The following is a 22,103-nucleotide window of genomic DNA, read 5'->3' as shown; positions in this document are numbered from 1 at the left end:
CTCCCTCCCTCCCTCCACCAAGCCCTAGATTGCATTCCTTTGTATACAGCGACAGAGTGCACAGAGAGAGAAAAAGGCTTGACATGTGGAAGCCAAAGAGTTACACTCACCAGCCACTGACAGAAGGTAAAAATACAGTGATTCCCATGGGTGTCTCTACTGCAGTAGCACAAAGACTCCCTGTCACCAGCTCAGAGGGTCTCCTCACCCTTTGGCTGATTATCCCATTGTGTGCTACGTTACAGTATGAGCCTGTCTAGTTAAGGAACATGCCTTGCCTGTGTTGCACCCCATTAACTCAGCTCTGGGGCTAAAAAAATGATCCTGCGTAAGCAGGATCATTTAAAGAGAATGATATTTGTGGCCTTTGATGATTTTAACATCCCTGCTTCTTCTCTTGATCGCAGGTTCAAAGTTTTCTTCTGCACTTTTGGCAAGGGATGCCTCCTCATATGCTGCCCGTACTGGGTTCTTCAACTGTAGTGAATATAGTGGGAGTTTGTGACTCAATTCTGTACAAGGCAATTTCTGGGGTTTTGATGCCAACGGTACTACAAGCCTTACCTGACAGGTAACTGACCCCTTATGGCTCAGCTGTCTTTGCTATACTTCTTTTCTTCAAGAATGACACCAGTTCTCAGAGAGCTGCTTGCTTCCACCTGTTTTCTGACTTAAAATCCAAATGTCACTTGAAAGGCGTTGCAGAGCTTACATGCTCCTGAAAAGATGTTCATATTTTCACAAGACTTGTATTATGAAAAACTTGGAGAGTTGGGGGTTTTTGTGTGATGAAGGATACCACTTTCTTCTTGGTTTCTTAATGTTCAGCTAAACTCAAACTAAATTCACTTTTCCAATCCATGTGGTAGATTTCAGCTGGTCTCTTCCTACCTGGCATTCATGTGAGTCCAAGAATTCTTGTTCATAGAGGTAAAGCAGGACAGAGATCAACAATTCACAGCAAAAAGTGTAATCACTGAGTGCAGTCAACATGTTTTCCCCTCTGGTTTTACTTATATGAGCATCAGGAAAAAATCCTTTTCTAAATAGTCTTGTACACCTTTAGCATTATTTGACTGATGTGTTCTTGACATTGAGTAATTTGTTAAGAATATTTCTCTAGGAGTTTTTTAATGGTGCTGTGCATTTAGCCTTTAAGATTTTAAAGTGTCTCTAATCAAGGAAAACGCTTTCACAATGTTGTTCTGCTCTCTTATGTACATTTCATGACTGCTAAAGTGAAAGTATTTTACACAAGAAATCTGCTATAAGCATGAGCTATTCTTGATAACACATGTACATTTTTACAGGCTTTTCTCCTCACCCCCCCCCAAATCTATTTCATTGGAAGGATTAAACAGAACAGCAGTCCTTTTTTCAAGCTGCTTAGTTCTTTCATAGCAAATAAGGAGAGACTTGAGTGTGAATATAGACTTTTGTAATGCATATAAAGGGCCAGATTGTGGCTATTAAGCCATAGCCTGCACTGGAGGGGGTGAAGAAGGGTCTCATTGCAATGGAAGCTCCTGAAGGAAATCTTGCTGACTCAGGCAGAATCCTCTGAGATACTTCCTGGGAACACATTCTGGCTATCCAGAAAAGGCACTTTTTAGTGAGCCCAGAGGTTGTCATCCATCCCCTGCTCTCTCTTTAGGTGCTTTTGTGGAGCAGAGCAGGCCTATGGCCATGTTTGTTTTAACCACCTCTGTTCTTAGTGCATGTGCTAGGAGTACAAACAGAAAATCTTCTTGGTTGAAAGGGAGAAAGTTCCTTGTATCTTTTCTCTGTCATTTGTGCATTTCTAATATTGCTACAGGCAGTGCAGCTTTGTCTGTCAGAGCCAGCTGTTAGGATCCCCTGCACAACGCTCTGCAACTAATCCTGGGAACTGTAATTTTATACTGAGGATTCCAAGGAGAAAGGCAGAAGGATCTGCCTACCCAGTGTAACAGGAAATGATGGAACCATCAGGAAACAGTAGCAAGAGAGAAGAGCAAAGTCTCACCTGTCTGAGAAAGTTCCAGTCCTGTGCAGGGCTAAGCAGGCAGGTCCTGCTCCACCTCCACTTCCCCCACCTGTGTGGGCTCGGCCTGAAAATTCCTCCCCACCACCATCATCACCCACTCACTGGCTCTGGCCTGCAGCAGGAGTTGGTTATTGCTCCACTTGAATATCCCTTTGTACATCTGTATAAATGTGGGCACACCTGAGCTGAAACCTGAAGCTTGATTTATTGTCTTTAAACAGTTGTGAATTTATATTTGTAGAGAGTGGGAATGATTTCATTTGAAGTAGAAGTACTGTTTGTAAGGATCAAAGCAATGCTGTACAGAGATACGAGGTTTTGAACACGGTGATAAATTTTGCTTTTCTTGCAAAAGTTTTCAGAAGCTTCAGAAGTTTTTCTTCATGCCTACTAACCCAAATACGTTAGCAACTCTGCACGATAATGAGTTGTAAATAAATGACTCACGGTCTTCACACGGTCACAGCTTTAATGGCACAATGTACAGAGTAAACATGATGTGATGTTGGGATTCCTTTTTTCAGTTTGACGCAGGTGATCCGAAAGTTTGCAAAGCAACTGGATGAGTGGCTGAAAGTAGCTCTCCATGATTTGCCAGAAAACCTACGAAATATCAAATTTGAGTGTATGTATTACCCAATCTCTCTTCTGTTGAAATAGGATGGACAATGTTTATTGATTACAAATTAATTGGAAGTGAGACTAGTGTTCTTTTAGGAATTAAAACCTGTCATCATTATAAATCTTGCATTCACTTGGAATCTCCACTTGTTAATGAGAACCAATCTCATTTAGTGAAATGAGGCACTGCTCAAAATGAGAATTTCTTTTTCTTTCTTGTGGATTCTGATAAGAAATTAATTTTGTTGATAGTAAGCAAACATTAAGGATGATATTAGGCAAAGAAAATTATTAAACAAACCTTTAGGCTAGCAGAATTTGAATACAGCTTGAGGCCCTTACTCAAAAAAGTGCCAGAGTTAGAAATGAAGGAGATCAAATTACCCTGTCACCACAGGAAAGGGCACTAGTCCTTTTCAGACGTGCTTTGTAGATGCCTGCAGTGCACATCACCTATTGATAAAGCCTGCTTTATTTCACAGCTCTCAATTCTTTGCCTTTCATGAGCACTAAATTCCACACCACAAAGTTAAAGGGGAAAAAAAAAAACTAATTTAGGAGAAGGATTAACTATTTTGATCAGCGTGGAAAATTAGGTGTATATGTTACTGAGAACAGTCAGGATGGAAGTTGGAACAACTAATTTCAGGGTGATTTGAATTGTTTACTAATTTATTTTTAAAATTAAACAAAGTCAGAAGTGAGAATATGCTTTACCACATCTTTTTCAGTTCAAAAATATCGACAATCTTGAACAGCAAAATCTTTTTCAATCTTACAGGCAGACAGAAAGAGATGGACAGTGCACTCTCTAGGCATTCTCAATCTATATTTTTTAACTGCCTTTATGTACAGTGTGGAGGGAAAACTCACTCTGTGACCACATTTAACATCTCTTTGGATAGATCTCCAAATCTGGTGCTTTTGATATGAGGAAAATACTGCGTGCACCCTGCCTTTTACATGAGCCTTTGTTGCTTCTGCAGCTGTTTCCTCCTCCCAGAATTTGTGAGAGTACACAGCCAGTGGAGGTACTGACAGGAGGAACTGCAAGCATGGGTCATTTTTGCAGTTCCCAAGTCACTGATTTCAGCCAAAAAATACACAATTCAACATTTTAAAAGCTCATTTTCCAAGAATAGGAAATATCTTAATGTAAGGTCCATATCACTTGCAAAGATTTAAACTGGGAACAGAGGAGTGGCAAGTACCTCCTGGGCCATTTCAGCCCATAATGTATTGGTGTGTCATGCAATTGCTTTCAGAAACTTAGATCAAATTCTACCTGAAACTGGATCAGAGTTTAGCCCCTACTAGTCCAGTCAAAAGACTCCTCCAAAACTTGATTGCATGAAGATTTAGCAACCTTTTCTCATTTCCACACATAATATAGCTATTGTTATTTTATATGTGCTTATTCTTGCACCAACATTTTTCTTTCTATTAAATTGTTCTTTCTGTTCTTCAGTTCCTTTGTGTAGCAAGAGAAAATTTGCTATGCTGAACAAGCAAAGCTTTTCCATTGTCCTCTGTTTCTCTTGTCATCTCATTATTCACAGCATCTATAAATAATTGCTTGTAATATGTCTCTGTAAAATTGATTGAGCATCTAGATTTAAGAGTTTAGGTCAAGGTTTAAATTAGGTTAAAACTGGGGTATTTGAGTGAATTTTATTTAGCCACAATTTTGTATGGCAAACTGGATCTATTTTGTTGTTTTTCTTGTTTTAATTTAGTAATTTCTGAAGTAATTATCTTTATTTAGCACAGTATGTAAATATGTATCTCTTCTTTCCTGCAGTGTCCAGAAGATTCTCACAAATACTACGGCGACAGACATCCCTAAATCATCTCTGCCAAGTAAATATTTCAGTTACCCAAGTTTGATGAATGCCATTTTTACTGACTTTTCAAATAATTTTATGAACTGACAGGTTGGATTTCACTCAGAGGAGGAGATCACATTAGCAGTTTGTCTCCAACATTTGTTGTGGCCACCTTTACACAATCAAAAAGTAATCATTGAAAAATGCTTTTCTAGACAACTGGGAACCCCTGATCATTAAATTCAGCAGGGTACTTTCATGAAACAAAATTAATATTTGATTTGAAGAGCTGGTTCATTCCCAGGAAATAAATGAGAGGCATTCCATTGATTTCAGAGCAGTTTGTATTGGGCCAATTGCAAAGCAAGAAAAATTGCTACATGCCCAACAATAAATTCCAAGCCTAATTGTATATTATAAATCAAATGCAAATTAGTAAAACGGGAAAACAGCTGAACTGGGGTTTTAAATAGACATGTTCTTGTAACCATAGCAAGTGAATATAGAAACTGCTCCAAAGTGTTTGGTTTTCACCAGTTCACATCAGAATTACCTGTCAAAAAGTCATGAAGCCTAATTCTGTGTTGTATAAAAAGGAAGAGAATGCATTGAATTCATTAACATTTTATCCATGTATTGGAGGGGATAGGTTTTTCTTCCCTATCACCTGAAAGCTCCACTTTTGAAAGGTGTATCCAAAACCCCAGATTAACCCTGTGAGGGGTGAAGCTCACAGGAAGAAGTTTTGGGGGAAAAAACCACTCCTGCAAGGAATTTTTGGTAGGTTTCTTCCCCCATTATTTTAGTGGTGGAGACAGATACCTGTGCTACCTTTCCCCAAAAACAGTAGATCATCACTGAGCTCTGGAGATCCATAGCGATTCAGAGGAAATTGAGATAAAGAAACCACAACCATCTGCATCAAACATGGGATCAAATCTCTTAGGTGAAGGACTCTTCAAGTGCATCACTCCCTTGGGGAAGCTGATAAACCTTAGTGTGTGTTATCATCTGTGCTTAACTTACAGAGATGTGTATATGGCCATGATCTTGTGTCACTTCCTTTCCTCTCAGTCCATCCTCCCCATTACCAACAGCAGATCCCTGTCTCAACCAGCCAAGACATGGATCTGATGAGGAGACCAGCAGCTTTAACCTTTTCATGTGGCTGAGGGAAGAATGAGAGTCTTCAAAGACTGGGAGAGGGGAGGGTACAAACCTGAGTGGGGTTTGTTTGGTATTGGCTTGATTTTTCTTGTTGCTTTTTTGTTCTGACCTGAAGCTTGTCATGAAAACCAGCAGAGCTTTTAGAGTTTGAGGAGTCTAGCAATGGCAGCATCAGATTAGAGTTGTTCATTAGGGTTTGTGGTGGATGTAATCAAAATACTTGCAGTTGATTAAAGTAGGCAAAATGACTCAAGAGTTCTCTTGTTAGAGGGCCCTGTAATATTCGTAAGACATCAAGCTGGTGGGTGGGGGTCCATGAGGAGAATCAACTTAGTGAGCCCAGCTAAGGAAGCGTAAAAGGGGTTAAAGCCTATTTTTTAACCTAATAAAGCATGAACTAATGAATAGATTGGATTGGATTACAGGCATCAAGAACAGTGATCCACAGTGCAGACATCACATTTCAAATGCTGGAGGACTGGAGGAATGTGGATCTGAATAGCATTACCAAACAAACCCTCTATACTATGGAGGACTCACGGGAGGAACACAGAAAGCTCATCATACAACGTAAGAGCAGAATCTTCAAATAAAGCCAGGTGAACTTGGCTTCCTGCTGCAAACAAAGCTCAGAGAAAGTAGTGCTGGTTTTGAACCATTGGTTTGCTTGGAGGCTTAAGATAGATACAGAAGTATTTACCAAAACGTAAGGGAAAGCCCTGTCAAGGTCTTAAGTTTTGGGGCAAATGTCTGGGCACTTGACGTTCCTTGACGCATTCCTTTCTAGTATCCAGAACAGCCATTGGCACAAAACTTGCACCCAAATTCAGGAGGATTTTTTCCATGAACCTGGGCAAACTAAATCTATGAGTTAACCATCGAATGTGTGAAAGTCCAATTTTTCCTGCTCTAGTATTACAGAATTGTCTTTTGAATGGTTTTGACACTTAAGTGGCTGTGTATTTGAGTCCCTTGTAAACTTGTTTATAAAAAGCTCCTTTTTACACAATGATTTCATAACCAAGATCGTTTGATGGGATAAGCTTTCACCCTAAACTTTTATGACTAAGTGTAAGTCCCATATCAAACAAGCTCATTGGCTAATTTAGCTACTGTCTAGTATAGTGAAGGGCATGGACTTGAAAGTGACTTTGGAGATATTGGCAAATTGGTTTTACAATTAAAGATCTTCTGCAAATATAAAATATTCCTTCCATCATCCAGCAAGTGTTGCATAGTTATAAGTTTAGGTGTAACCCGAAGCACACTGAGTTTTGTTGCTCTGAGGCAACAGAGCTTTGTCTTTAACATCCTACACATAACCTTGTTTCCTGTGAACTCACCTGTTGTATTGCCATCTCTCTCCTGAGGAGGACCAGTCATCTTTTACCCAGAATCTGCCTTTACAGGGCACCACGCAGGCAGCCACTTGTGGGAGCCCAGCAAGGGTAGATTTGCTAGTGAGGTAACACTTTCAGGGAGTGGCTGGGAACACAAGGGGCGACGCCTTCACAGGTATGCTGGACTCTGTAAGGTTGACTTTGGCAGTCATCCTGCTGTGCTAACACTTGAATTCTTCTCCTCAGTTCAGGGATGGGCCTTGCATTCGCTGCTAGCTCTATTTTTCAGGTAGAGGTTCTTGGTATTTCCTCTCTTTCTTAACCCTTGATTCATTTCATGGCCCTCTTCCCTTTTGAGAAGACAGAAACTTGACATGGCAGCAAAGGAGGTAGCATACAGTGAGACTGAAGTCCAGAAGCTGAGTGAATCCTTCTGTCATTTGTTATGTTTTCTATATCTATCCAACATCCTACCACTGGCCAAAAAAGAGTTTTCAAAGTTATGCTCTAGTAGCAGCAATATTTTTGGCTGTCATTCAGAACATCCTTAATGTTTAAGGAAGCTTCTTGTGTATGTGCTCTTAGCGCAATAAAATCAAATGGAATTTTCCTGAATGCTGTTGGCTTTGTGCAAGTTTCTCCATGTTGTAGGTGTATATAGTCCAAAAAGCAGTTAGTCAGAAATGGTAAGCTAATAGCTCATGAGATGGGATGCCAGTGAGGTGTTCAGATACCTATAGAAATTATTCTCGAACTTAGAATTTTTCCCCCCCATCTTTGATGTTTATTCTACTTGACCAAAGATCTTTTCACACTTATATAGCATGGATTTAAGGCCTGTTTTCATACTCTTGGTACTAATAATCAAGAAAGTATAATTTCAGCTACTATAACTAGCAAAAAGCAAACAGGTTTATATGCCTATAAACAAACTTAGAGAGAAACAGAGAAAAATCAATGGGTATAAGAGCACCTTTTTCCTGTTCCTCTAGGATACCCACCTCTGACAGGATTTCTGCTTTATTCCCGCATTCTCAGATCCTGTTGAGGTATTTTTAACAATCACTAAATGTTGGGGTCTCCTCCCTGTAGCAACTAAAGGCTAAACATTTAATTTTCTCAAATAGGTCATTGTACACAGTTGCATTGCTCCAGCAGCAAAGCAGGCAACTGATTTGTTTTTCCACTCTTGCTCCCCTCTTTGCACAGCATATGAATTACTTCATCTGTTGTATCAGGCAGTTTTTGTCCAGCCAAATACTCAGGTAAGGAGACAACATTTAGATTCCTCTGTGATCCTGTTCTGAATAAAGGGAGGTTGCCCATTCAATAAAAGAATGAAACAAAATAAGGGTGGCCCAAACATCATTTCCCTTCTTCCCCAACTAATGTTTCTGGTACCTCAGCCTTTGCAAGACTCAGTTAAACAAAGTTGTAGTCAGGTGTTTAGCAAATGCATTCCTGCTCATCTTCCTGATCCTACGGAATCAGGGAGGTTGTTCTTCGCATTATTGTTGGATAGACTCTGGCTCATTTCCCTGGCTATCATCTCTAACCTTTGCCTCCTCCACCCCCCTCACTATCTTTCCTGTGGAGGGAAATTCCTTCCTCCTGTTACTTATAATTAGTCATAAATGGAATTGCTTAGCACGTTGAAATCATCCTGTAACACAGCAGGTAGAAAGTATCTTTCTTCTTGACCTACTGGGCCTTTTATTTGAGCTGAGTTAAAGAATAGTTTGTTGAGGTGTCAAAGCACACGATTCTTTGTCTTCCAGCCATTGGTTCTCATATGTAAATGAGACCTGAAGTTTTAAGGACTGCAGCTGAATGACTTTTTAAAACTTTTTGTACTAAAATATTAATATGTGCACTTGGAAAAGATTAAAAAGTATACAGATTGCTTTTTGCAACTCTTCTCGATCATAAGTAGAGTATTTCTGCACTGATAACAATTTGTTTTGAAGAAGCAGAAGTTTATGGACATTCTTTGTGTGTGTGTGTGTGTGTGTCTGGCATTGCAAAGAGATGATTTGCAGCAGTTAAATCATGTTTTTGCAACTAAAGCATTATACAGATGAGCGCCCTATCAACAATACTCATTCACTTGGTGCCTAGAAGAATCTTTATGCATTTCTAAATCAATTTCATGCATGACATTTTTTCATCACCAGGGTCAAGGCCTAGTTTCTCACTCTTCATAGAGAACACCATAAGTGTTTCACTTCTGGGCACACCAGGCAACTTAAATTAAAAACACTAATTTTAAAAAATAGGTTCTGGTTGGCTCACATTAAAATAACACTTTCAATGACTGCATCACTTTCAGTAGAAACAAAGTAAGAGACCCAGTAAACTTTTTGGGTCAGCACCAAGAAAGATGCATTTGTTTCAGTTAAGCAATCTATTAAAAAAAAGCACAGTAAACTTGTGATTCTTTTGGTAGCCTTTTGTGACTCTTGTTTGAAACAGAATCTAAGTACTAAGGTGGGCTGTTTTTTTTGTTTTGTGTGCCAGTGTATCAGGAGTTTGATCACCTTTTGGAGGAGCAATCCCCCATTGAGTCGTACATTGAGTGGCTGGATTCCATGGTGGACAGATGTGTTGTAAAGGTTGGTAAGGAGGAGTGAGTCACTGATGTGCATTATGAGCTCTATTCAGGTAATACATTTTTAGAAAAAGTAAAAATAATTACAAAAAAAAAAAAAAAAAAAAAAGGAGTTGGTAATGAGCTCACATTCAGGATTTTGCTTTATTCTGCCCTTGTTTATTTTATTCCAAAAGATGGTATTCAAGAATGAACAGGGTTGAAGATTCCAGTCAAATCAATTTTTCAGGGATATGGAGAGGTGAATTCAGAGTCATCCTAATGATACAGTGCGAAGAAAAACATAGTCTGGCCTTCTAAGACTTTAATGAAAAGGATATTTAAGATAGCTAATTAATTTATATACAATCAAATGTAAGGATGAAAGTCTAGATTACCATTCAATCAAGGACACATTTATGTTCCTTTTGAGCTGATATGGAATACCAAGGACTTGTGTTTTATTTTAATTAAAGTGCATGCAGATACCTACTAACAAAGCTTTAGAATGTATTTTCAAAAGCAATCCGGCATCACAATTATTTTACATAGAGTATGAAAATATGTAACTGATTATTTTAACTTCTCTTGCCTCTTTGTATTAGGATGTTCTTTTAGAGTTTCAACCCTTCATTCCAGTTGTTAGAGCTCAGAAGTAAAACCAAAACAAACCAAAATATGCTGCCTCTCTCTCTGCTACAAAATAGCCGTATAGAAAACAACAGATAATCCCCCAGATTACTTGAATACTTTGATTGTTTTGGGGAACTTCTCTTCTAGTCAGTGGAATGCAATTTGAAATTCTGGCCAGAGCTGTTAATTTTAGTGAAGAACTTGACATGAATTTTAATAGCAGAGTGGGTGAATCTAATTCTTTAACACATATAGGGCTATAATAAATACATTTTTGAAGACTTGATGCCTAAAGTGTGCTTTCTGGAAAGTATTTTTCCTGGTAAAATGACTAAGTGAATTCACAAAAGTAAAAATGAGAAGGAACAAAAAAGTTTATATTCAATATTAAACCTTATTTGAAATAGTAATATAAATTTTCAGTGTAGATCAAACATTATTGATTATAAATTGCTTCCTTGAATAGAAGCAAGAATGAACATGTTAGTACTTAGGTTAAGATGAAGATCAGAGCAATTTTTTGCAGTCCTTTTATCATGTGTAAAGGAGACCCAGTCTTGAATAATACTTCATTGTTTCCTCTTTCTGAAGGCTGTCCATGGTTATAAGGTGGTTTTTGTCTAAGGCCACTTTGAGTTTGGGTTTTTAAATTTGTAGTATATATTTTAATGTGAAGATGGTGGTAAGTAGTTTTTCAGTATAAAAAAAGAAGGTGGATACATGCATCATTCAGCTGTATTGCTGGTAGAAATAAAAGTTTCTCCATGTCAGACACATCTGTCTTCTTGCAGGTAGCTGCCAAGAGACAAGGCTCTTTGAAGAAAGTAGCACAGCAGTTTCTCCTGATGTGGTCCTGTTTTGGCACTCGAGTGATTCGGGACATGACTTTGCACAGTGCACCCAGCTTTGGTACTTTGATTTTGTTGTAATATTTGCATGTCACAGTCAAAGAAAGCTGTGTCCTAGCTTGTAATGTACATTTTAAGTGAAAACATAACCAGTTTTCACATGTCCAGGGCTCTATAAAAAAATAGGCTGGGGCTCTTGACATTTGGAAATAATGCTCAGACAGATGTCTGTCTTCAAGGCGCAGCCAGGGGAGATGAAAACGTTGCTACTTCCTTCTGTTTGCTGTTAGGAGCTGCAGTGATCAGTCATGGGGCAGCTGGAGGAGTCCATTACAGCAGCATTCCCTAATGCACTTCAGTGCAAAGTGAGCCTGCTTACCCAAACCACTCTGGCCACGTGTTGAGCCAAGAGAGATGACTTTGTGCTGAAGTGGATGAAAAGCTCTCCAGTGAAACACTTTTCCAGCTCTCCTCTTAAGGACATAGCATTTGAAACTGGTCTTTGCAAAGCGAGAGTGCTTCTGTAATCTGGAGAGAGTCTCTTCCATTTCTTAAGAAGTCAGACAGGATGAAAAAATAGATTTTTACATTTTAAATGAAAAAGCACATTGCTTTTCTACACTGTTTGAAATGGGGCTTTGTCCTGGGATACAAACAGTTCAGATTAAAATCAGTTAAAAGCAAGAATGACTAGACTGGTGTGTTGTGAGTGTGAACATTTAGTCACCTGGGACCCGACTTTGCATGAGAGATGCTTTTTATAAATGCACATTTTTCCAAATATGTTTCTAGAAGATCAATGAAGAGTGGTTTTACATGGGTATTACATTGAACAACTGCAAGGTTTTCTGCTGGCTGAGCTTTGATGTCTCTTACGCTTTTAGAACCACCTCATAGCATAAATTGTCAGTTAGATACAATATGGTATTTATATAATATGTTTTATATATTTATATCTCATGTAATATATATTTATATAACATGTTTATCTTTTAATCTGAAGCTACTTTCATTTCCATTGTAAAAGAGTTTTCCAAACAGGTATTAGTAAGTCATCATTAGACATCAGGATAGTGACCATCCCCAAGGTGATTACAATTTCAATCTGTGTTTTCAGCAAAAAACACAAACCTGTTCAGGTGCGATGCTAGTGGAGGCAGGAGGAGCCCTGAAGTTTTGAATATCAAAACCATATCCTTATCCTATCAGGCAGAAGCCTGGGATATCCCTATCCAAGTGTCACAAATGTTATTTAGCCATGGACACAAATTCATCATAATCTACATTAATGATGCTACTCTTTCACTGCAAGGTCATTTGATACATTGTCTGTGAATTAGAGTTGAGCAAGTTCCAAAAAAATAACCCCTGAATGTAAAAAGCTCAGAGCTAGATTGCAGAAACTCTTCTGCACTGAATTTACACAGTTCTTTCTAGCTTTTCAGAATTATGTATATATTGAGTTCTGTGGAGAGAAACAAAGACTGACTTACTATTCTAAATATTTACATATATATACTTTTGTTCTCAACTTAGATAAAAGTTTTGCATTTTTACTGCATTGGGAACTTTTTCAGCGGACTGATTTTTTAATTATTTTTTCCACTTCATACAATATATAGACTCAGATGCTCACAGTGTAATTTTTTTTTTTAAGTGAAATAATGTGTTAGATGATAGGATTTTTATTATGTACAGAACAGCACATTTTTACCTTTGAAACAGATGATTCCAAAATCTGATTGAAGGAAGTGGTAATACCTGGCACTGGAGTGACTGGCACAAAGATTTGATTCCACAAAGCTTTTAAGCATGGTGACATTGGCAGGTTGAAACAATCTCTGGCAGAAAAAATTTAAAAAGCTGCTCTCTCTCTTGCTCCCTCTCTCTTTTTCTCTCTGCCTGCCTCCCTCCCTGCCTCCCTCTTTCCTGCTTATGCATATCAAAGGCACAGTTGGTGGCAATGTTTGGGTAATGCACCCAGTGTATAAAGTAACTAATTAGTAATAGAAACTCCGTGATTTTCTCCAGATCTGGAAATCTCACTGTTGTTTTGCTACTTACACGTAATTGCTGTATCTCCTAATAGATGCTGGTACTTGCTGTGCCTCAGCTGGGTAATCATTGCCATGATTTCTGTTAACCCCTGAAGATTAGAGCCAAATGCTATTTATCGTTGTAGCTACAGTCTCTTGACTGTCTTCTTACCTTTTCCTAAAGAAGTGAATGATTTGTGGGCTACAAATGGATCCATTTCAGTACTTAAAGATAGGCTTGAAAGAGCCCAGCAGTTTCATGTGAGAAACAGTAGCTTGCAAACACAGAATAAATTTTGGTACATTGTGCTGAATAGCCATTCACTGTGAGGCTGAAATGCATGCCCTCATATCAGTTTCACTCTATAGCTTACATTTCATCTGACTTATTTAAAAATATAAAAATATTGCATTCATTGCATTCAGTACCAAAGCCTTGTTTGTCTGGTGTCTTTCACGCAAATTCTGGGCTCAAAAACTCTGTGCAGAGCTTAAAAATACACAGTGGGAGAAATAATAGGAGAGGAAGAGAGAAATTCAAAAGAGTGACAAGGGCACTGGAGTGTTTTTAAATGCTGCATTCAGTATTGCCAACCCCAAGTCTTCAAAATTAGGCATTAGACCCCCCCAAAAACAAAGACTTTTTTAAAATGGCAGATCTTGGGTTCTTGTTTGCTTGCAAGCATTACAGTGTTTAGAGTTTGCACTTCCAAATATTTTTATGAAACTACAAGCAACTTTCCTTTTTTTAATGAAGGCTGAGTAAGGAGTTTGATGGAAAATAGTAAATATGCTGAGCTTTATACCACTACATGAAGTTTGTCAGCATTTTAGCCTGTTTTTCTTACCTTGAAGATACTTATCAGTAGTAACTGCACTAGAGACAATAGAAACTTCCCACTGAAAAAACTGTAGTCAGGAGAAGAGTGAGCATTTTGTGGAGATTCTTGAATATCTAGGTTTCCATTGGGGAAATCCTATGTCAGTAACAAGATGATCAGCCATATCTGCTGTCTTTATTGCACTTCTAAACCAAATAGGACTTTATTTAACAAGACTTTGAGCCCAAAAGGTTTTTGAAAAAAAGTTCTCTGCAGTAATTAAGTGAAGATCCCCACTTTTTACCCTTGAAAGGCTGGGGAAACTTGTTACCATTTTGATCTGCTTGGTCACATGAAACAAATGAAGAACTGGATTCTTCAGGTTCACCAGCCAGAGGTTTCCTCCCCATAGCAAAGGTGCTGCAGTCAGGTATATCCTGTTTCTGCGCTGCCTTGCCCAAGAGCACAGGGGCACATGTTCACCTCCCAGGGTGTGTGCCCAGCTTGTATCAGTGACGACAAAACCATGCAGGCGTGGAGTGAGAGAATGAAACACAGAGACCATCGGAGTCACAAAGAAAAAGAATGTGCTCAGAGTCGCTCTGAAAGCTGAATTGCCAGCTAGGATTGAATAAGGATATTGGGTCTTTCAAACCACTTCTGCCCTACAGCAGCATGTTTGAGTACAGGAGCTGGAGTAGGGGTAATTATTCTTCATTGTGATAAAAGCCAGTATCTCAAGATAAACCTAACTTTCCTGTGAAGAAACCAGTCATTATGAAATTCAATTGAATTTGAAACTTGTTTGATCTTTTCCCCATGAAAGTATTTTTTGATCTTTTCCCCTCAAGTATTTTTCCTCAAATGCAGTAAGGGAATTTCCAAAGGAATACCTCCACATGAGGTATTTTGGGGTTTTTTTTGTCTGGCAGTAGTTGATTTCTGTTTCTATCTCAGATGATGACTTTTCACTGATTTAAGCTAGCTGCTGGATGAGCTATTATTTTAACCTCACTGTACTTGTCCTTGTCAGAATTACTTAGTGACTTAAATGAACATTTGTTAAATATTCTGTGCAAGTCTAATTGAACAAAGGAGCTTTAAAAAACCAAATCCATTGTATGATAAAGTCCTGTCTGGAGCTATTACAGGTACTTTGTGTCATGGAGCCTATTGCATAAATTGAACAAACTCCACCTTGATACTTGTCAGTGTCCCCCTGCAGATGGGTGTTAGTCCTTTCAGGAGGGCACTGTACAATGTTTCAGCTCTGATGCTTTGCTCCTCTTACTTTGCCCCCCAAAATGCATCTGTGGTGTCTTCTTACATATCTTTTTTTCTTGTGCTTTGTGATCTAGGGCAAACATTTCTTCACCATCCCTGATATGTAATATATAAATTATGGGAAGCAACTCACTTCCTTTCTGTGGAGGTAGTTCAGAAAATTCATACCAGGATGTCACTAAGGCAGCCAATTTGAGATTCCAGAAAATGATACGTCCTTTAGACAATAGGAAACAATTCTACTGTAGTGCAATTGTCAAAACTGACATTCAGTGCTAATGTAGGAGAAGAAGAATCCATCAAGTTCCAGCTTTCAGCTAGGTAGTCTTCTTGCACCCTAAACCACAACTGGTCATAGAAGCCTGTGTAAATCCAGGAATGAACAGTTTGCTACTCCCTGGTTCTACTTTGACCTCTCTTCTCACTTACCTTGAGTAAGAGAGATACTTCAGTACATGGCAGCAGTCTTACTTAGTGCTGTTTGTGTTGAGTACTGTAATAATTGGTTTAATGAGTGTATTGAGACAGTCAATGGCTTTTTTTGTTTGTTCACTTTATTACCAGGGTCTTTTCACCTTATTCACTTGATGTTCGATGACTACGTATTGTACCTGCTAGAATCACTCCATTGTCAGGAGAAAGCTAATGAGCTAATGAGGGCAATGAAGGGAGAAGGGAGCACAGGTGAGTCTGTTCTTTTATTCATTATTTGTTGTTTTATTCCATTGACTTCTCTATTTTTTATGTTAGGACATATCTTTATCCTTATCTAACCCGCTGAGGCTTATCCAGGAGCAAAGCGGTTTTCACTTCTATCATGGTGTGAAATAAATCATTTGGGAGGCATGCCTGGTTAATACATTCTGAAAGAGAACTGCCTGCTTCACAACGTCATTCTGGATGTCTGAAACCCCATTCCTAAGCACTCATTTGGTGTTTCAGTGAGAAATTTTTGTCCTGAACCTTTTAACTTAGTTAATCTTTCTAAGCCACCATTGAATTTCAGTGGACTCAGTGTTAACAAGTTCACTGCTATCAGTAGATTTGTACCAGTCTAAGTAAGAGGAAGAGATAGCAGGAGAAAAGACAAATGGCAAAGCTGTTTTTTCTGGCACACTTATGTCCTAAGTGCCTGTACAGAAGGAGATTCTGGTCCTGCTCCACTCCACGCTGCCTGGCCAGAACAGAAGCAAGTGGGCATTGCCTTAAGTTTTTCTACTCCAGGCAACCCCTTGTAATAGGGGGTCCTCAGTGATCTTCCTTCCTTGCATCTCCCACTAATTTTGGCAAATTAAACATCTCTGTCACATTTGGAAAGTTTCATTCTCCATTTTAGCTGTGGCTTAATTTGTCACCCTGTCGATTTATGGGAAGAAAAGCAATTCAGTGATTAGGGTACTATCTTCTGTGTGGTGAAAGACTTGAATTTAATTCATTGCCCTGCCATAGCCTCTTGGGTTTTTGACAAATAAGTTGCTTATTCTTGCATATTTTCCACATACCTTTGGCAGCTAAAACCATCCAGAATATCCTCCTTTTTCAGTCAACAAAGAAAGAAAGAAGATCATGGCCAGAAGCCACAGGAATGTCCCGGAGACTCCTGTTTCTTTCCAATGTCTCTAGAAGGTGTAGGAATGCCTAACTCAGACTGGACTCCTAATTTTAGTTATATAATAGTACATTTTAGGAGTATAACCCTTAAGCTGTCCATGCACCGGTTTCCTGCCTATGCAACAGGAAAAATAGCACTTTCCTTTAAGAGGTCTTCTGCAGGTATGCTGAAGGTTGTAATGGTGAATGTTATAGAAGTACTTCTTTCAAAGATTTGTGGTTCCTTCTACGTATTTCTCGAAACACACGCTACAGAGCTCTTAACTGCTTGCATTTCTTTTTTTTTTTTTAGTTTCTCGGTGTTCCTTGACTCTACCTTTAGCTAAGTTTGATGGGTTTTCTCTCATTCTGCAGCAGAATTACGAGAAGAAATTATTCTGAGTGAACCAGCAGCTCCAACTCCCTCCCCAGCACCATTCTCCCCAGCTAAATCTGCCACCTCCGTGGAAGTGCCCTCTGCCCCATCACCCATCAGCAACCAGTCCCCAGAGTATGGTGGCATAACAGCTACTACAGGTAGGTTGGCTTCTGAGAGATAAATCTGCTTGGAGGTGGCTTTTGCACTTGGTCTCCTAAAACTGAGCCTGAGAACACGATATGCTGGCTTGCAAGATATGAGAAGCCTTCCCAAGCCAAAAATCTGTTCTCACTGTATCCAAACGTGATGTGCAGTCTACCAGGAAAAAGATCTGATGTTTGGATGTTTTATACCCCTGAAGGAAGTGTGCCAAGTATTTTAGGTTTAGTGGGGTTTGCAAAATCTCAAATCACTGGTGGTTCAGGAATTCTTAGCTGGTAAAGTGGGAGATGGGTATCTTTCAACATATTTAACACCCAAATATGTTTAAATAGCTGTGCAAGTTTCTCTTGGGAATGTTTTACACATTGCTGATGACTTTCATCTATCAATGTTAGAGATAGGAATTACATGTTTGAAGCCTATTTTCAGTATTATATTCTATTATGGCAACTGATGCTGTTGTTGTATTCTGCTGGGCCCACAAATTAAAAAAAATCTGCACTTCAGGGACAGCTTAAACTTGTGTGTAGGATTGATAGAAAACAATAAGCATAAAACCAGCTTCTCGTTTGGGCTGCATAAATGGCCAACATCTTCTGTGCTCTAGAGTAAAACTCATTACCTTTTGGATGTGGGCAGGACAGTCTGTCTGTATGATCAAAAGGCAGTGTTCCCTTAGCTCATGGAAAGAAAGGCAGAAATGTGAGTGACTTTCAGAAGGCATTTCAGGCAGTGAAATTCCAGCTTTGCTGCTCCTCATTGAATAGGATGTACAGTCCGAATGTGGAAACTATCGCTTTTGTGATGTACTAGAAAAGTTACAAAATCTTCTTGAAAGAATGTCATAAAGTGGTGATTTACCATACTAGAGAATTTGGCAGTGACCAAAGAACTAATAAATCTTTCTGAAAAATGTTTTTCATGTTTTCAAAGGCGCCACAGGGAAGCACAATGCATGTTGTGTTGGAAAGAGATTTTAAAATATTTGTCCCTACATCACAACTTAAGCTTTTTCACTGTTGGAGGCAATACAATACTTAGGAGGGAAATAGGAAGTTATTACCACCAGGACAGGTAGACAAGAGACAGATGATTCCTAGACAGGGCAGGTGACCATGCAGCTTCATTTCAGGTGACAGTGGAGGTGGTGAGGATCTTTGACTCTTGTTGAAACATTGATGCTGCTTGGAACTTGACCTGTAGGCATTGTGGGATAGTTGTGATGCCAGAACTAGAACTAAGTATGATGCAGGGCTGTACCCAGAAGTAAAAGACTGAAAAGAAGGGAACTGTGTTCTCCAGGGCCATTGACAGGAATGGAGATTTGAGGGACTTGTGTTTAGGCTGCAGATACCGTAACTCTAAATGTCATAAAACAGTTAACCAAAAGCCATTCGCCCTTGTCCTGTCACTGCATGTCTTTGTAAGAAGTCCCTTTCCATCTTTCCCTTCAGGTACTGAAAGACCACAATTGTTCCCATACTAGAACTTTTTCAGCAAGAAAGCTATTTCTGATTATTTTAGTTCTTTCTTCTCAGCTTTTCATTTTTAAGTTGTTTTAAAAGCTTTTGTTCGGTTGAATTGGATTTTACTCTTATGGTTTGGTGCAGTCTTGCTTTTGAGAGTGTGAAAACCATTTTTGTCTTGCACAAGCCAAATTTGTCAATGCAAGTAATGCTCTGGTTAAAATTAAATATGAATATGTGGCTATTTCTTTTTTCTTAATTTGAGCAATTAGAAATGCTTCTGTTTCCCATGTTCATCATGTAGATGGACTGGTTTTAGTTTGCTTTTTAGTTTGCGAACCATTACACTGTGGAATGCAGTGTTTATTCACATAAAGCAACATGAAATAACAACTGTCTCAGCTAAAGGAAATTGCTACACTTTAAAATAGGAGTGCTGAAGGTGTATTACATATACTCATACTAGTTTACATACAGATCTGTGGCATTACATAGAATATTTTGAAACAGGAATCTCTGTTCTGGAAAGATGTATTTGAAATACACCATTGATTTTCTTATGTGTCTTTTATGAGGTAAATGTAAAATTCTACAAATGCTTTGCAGACCTTGAGAACTAGTTCCATTGGTCACTGTTAGCTCTCAGTTCCCCAATTTAAGGCATCATTAACTCTTTCTTGCTTGTGACATTAGCAATAAAAGTTAACTATTAAACTTGCATTTTAACCTTTTTAGCTTCAGTCAGGAGTCAGTACAAAACCAGCAAATTAAACTGTTGCAATTACATGATACTGAGCAAAAGAAAGGTAAATCCTATGTATCACACTCTGTGGTAGAACATCTGTCATGGCACCACTAACATTTTATTTAAAACTTTTTGTTAGGTTACTAGACAGTTAAAAGGCTAATTAGTTTCCATCCTTTCTAAATCACAAAGGCCAGATTAATGATTGTTCAAGCTGCGACAATATTGTAATAAAAGTGATAGCTATATGGGTGACTATGCTGTTCTCTCTTAAAGCCCCTCTTAAAGCTCTGATTACTCATTGCCAATGCAATAGTTTTTGGACAACACAAAATGAACTCTAAATTGCTAGTTCCTAATATGTTAGTGAACTGTGGAGTCTGCTCTTCAGTTTTAAGAAATATATGCATGAAATAAGCCTTCAGGTCAGCAATGGTCATTAAAAGTCATTGTTCTTCCAAGTCTGGGCTTGGTATTAAAGTTCTGGGAGTACTGGCACAGATCTAGCCCTCCCATATTTGTGTGTAGAAGTAGAACATTTTGGTTCTTTTCCTAAAGCTTCAGCTCCTGGACCCATACGAGTATTTGAGAACATCAGCTCTTGTTCAACAACCAGAGTTTAATTCTCATAGCTGCAGAGTGCAAAACTCACAGGTTTCAATTTTAAAAGGCAATCCTTGCCTTCAAATGGAAGGGCTTGTGTTTGTCTAAAGCTTTATAGGTGAAGTGATCTGTCTGTTTTGTGGGGACAGAATGGAGGTCTGACTCTGGATTTCTGACTGCTTGAGGGTGACAGTACTGCTCGCTGTCAAACATAATGCACAGTGCTGGGAGTGTCTCACTGTGTCTTGGTGGTCGTTTGCTCCAGCCTAAAGCAGATATAAAATGCAGCATCATGAAGCAACTTCTGGGGTTTTTCTGCACTGGTGTACGTGATGGCATCAATGACAACAGGGCTGTTGTTGGACTAATAGCAGTTCCATTTATATTTGGCTTCCCTACAGGTCAAATGGCCTCTTGGTTAGTATCCTCAAAATCACTTTTTTTTTAAAGAGAAAAGAAAAACAAGTGATAATAAATGAACTTCCCTATTTTAATCAAACCCTGCATGTTCAGAACACAAAGCAGAGCAAATTGTTGCTCAATCACTATTGTTTTTGCTTATTTCAAAAAAGCAGTTCAGTTGGGTTCAGTCATATCTAAAAGAGACTTCATCTCTTGAAGTTCAGTTCTGCAACCAGCTGAGGAAATTAATCATATAAGACTGGGACCTAGGCAGGTATTAAGAGGTGGCTATGAAAACCTTTCAGACTTAACTCATTCCTCCTTTTCCACCCACCCCAACATTGGCAGTATCCTGGTTGACCTGGTATGTACTTAAACACAGTCTGAAAATCTGTTGTCATCTTCCACCCTTCCTCTCTGTCTTTGTAATTAGGTCACTGAAAATAATGGCATTCCTGCTACAAAGGTAAAAAGAGATGAGGCAACTGTAGGTTCCCCAGAACATTCTGAAAAAAAACATTTGCATGGCTTTCTGTCATTCTGTAAATCCAGAGTAAAGCCCAACTTTTGTTTCTAAACCATAACTGGCAAAAGAAGGGGGGTGTTCCCTTGAGCAGCTGTGTGAGGTACTATCCTGTAGTACTCAGACATTTCTTGGTTAGGAGAATTAAACAAAGATACTCACAGCTCTCCCAGTGCAAGATCTACTTTCTACATTTGTTTCTGTGACATCTGCACAAGCACAAAATTTGTTACTCTCCAACCATTTATTTTAAAGTTGAACTGAGCTGGCTTCCAGTTAGGTTTGAATGCCAGGATTGGCATCTCTCATCCAAGGAATTTGACTTCCCACAGGGAGCACATGAAACAACTTGCTCTCCTGGACTTACTAATTTTCCTCAGACTATGATAAGATCCCCACTATTTTCCAAAAAAAGAAAAAGAGATTGTCACAATGTCTGAGGCCAGTCAAATCACTATCTTTGTTAAAAGGCAAAGGATCTTTTAGCTCTGTTATTACTGCTTCTCCTTGGAGCTGGGAAGGTCATGAGTTTTTTGGCTCAAGGGCCAATTATTTTGTTGGGGGAAAAAAAATCAGATCAAAGTAAAACTTTTGTTTTATGGTGAACAGAAAAAGTGGGAAGAAAACACCAAACAATAATATTACCTAAAAATAAGTATTTCGGGTTTTTCACCCTCTTTGTTGTTCTTCTTTCTTTTCTCTTTGTTTTTGCCTTTTGCATTTAGGCCTGTTTTGAAAGAAAGTTGCAAATTTTCTTTTGGAATATAACACTGGGAAAATATGTTGACCTTTTGAAATTGAAATGTTTCATTAAAATATTCTGTAGACAAGTTGTTGATATTTTCAAAACTCTCTTGTTTTCAAATGAAGCTATTTGGTAACTGCATAAGTACTTTTGGTCCCTTCCACCTAGACTGTATCTTTTAGTAAAGGCAGGCTTCCTTAAACATTTTCCTCAATTCAAGGAACCATGAATGCTTACTTGTCCATGGCAACATGGGGTAGCTTTTCTTCTTGGGGTCTTGAGAACCTCAGTGGTCCTTT

General features: G+C 38.7%; 1 protein-coding gene across 3 annotated transcripts in view; it reads left to right on the top strand.

The window, feature by feature from the left end:
- The window catches only part of RFX4 (regulatory factor X4), an 87,659-nt gene that overhangs the window by 51,155 nt on the left and 14,401 nt on the right, over positions 1-22,103 (top strand). For 2 of the 3 annotated variants that reach the window (XM_010410479.4, XM_010410481.4), the window contains 8 exons: positions 408-571; positions 2,551-2,651; positions 4,449-4,507; positions 6,066-6,210; positions 9,498-9,592; positions 10,992-11,109; positions 15,754-15,873; positions 17,155-17,316. In XM_010410479.4, the coding sequence (XP_010408781.1) occupies positions 408-571; positions 2,551-2,651; positions 4,449-4,507; positions 6,066-6,210; positions 9,498-9,592; positions 10,992-11,109; positions 15,754-15,873; positions 17,155-17,316 (964 nt within the window). The remainder of the gene's footprint in view (positions 1-407; positions 572-2,550; positions 2,652-4,448; positions 4,508-6,065; positions 6,211-9,497; positions 9,593-10,991; positions 11,110-15,753; positions 15,874-17,154; positions 17,317-22,103) is intronic. The other variant, XM_010410480.4, reaches the window with a different exon arrangement.

The sequence above is a fragment of the Corvus cornix genome, chromosome 1A (assembly GCF_000738735.6).
Source record: "Corvus cornix cornix isolate S_Up_H32 chromosome 1A, ASM73873v5, whole genome shotgun sequence".
Classification (NCBI taxonomy): Eukaryota; Metazoa; Chordata; class Aves; order Passeriformes; family Corvidae; genus Corvus; species Corvus cornix.
Note: the sequence above shows the minus strand (reverse complement) of the source record. Positions and strands in the feature narration are given on the sequence as shown.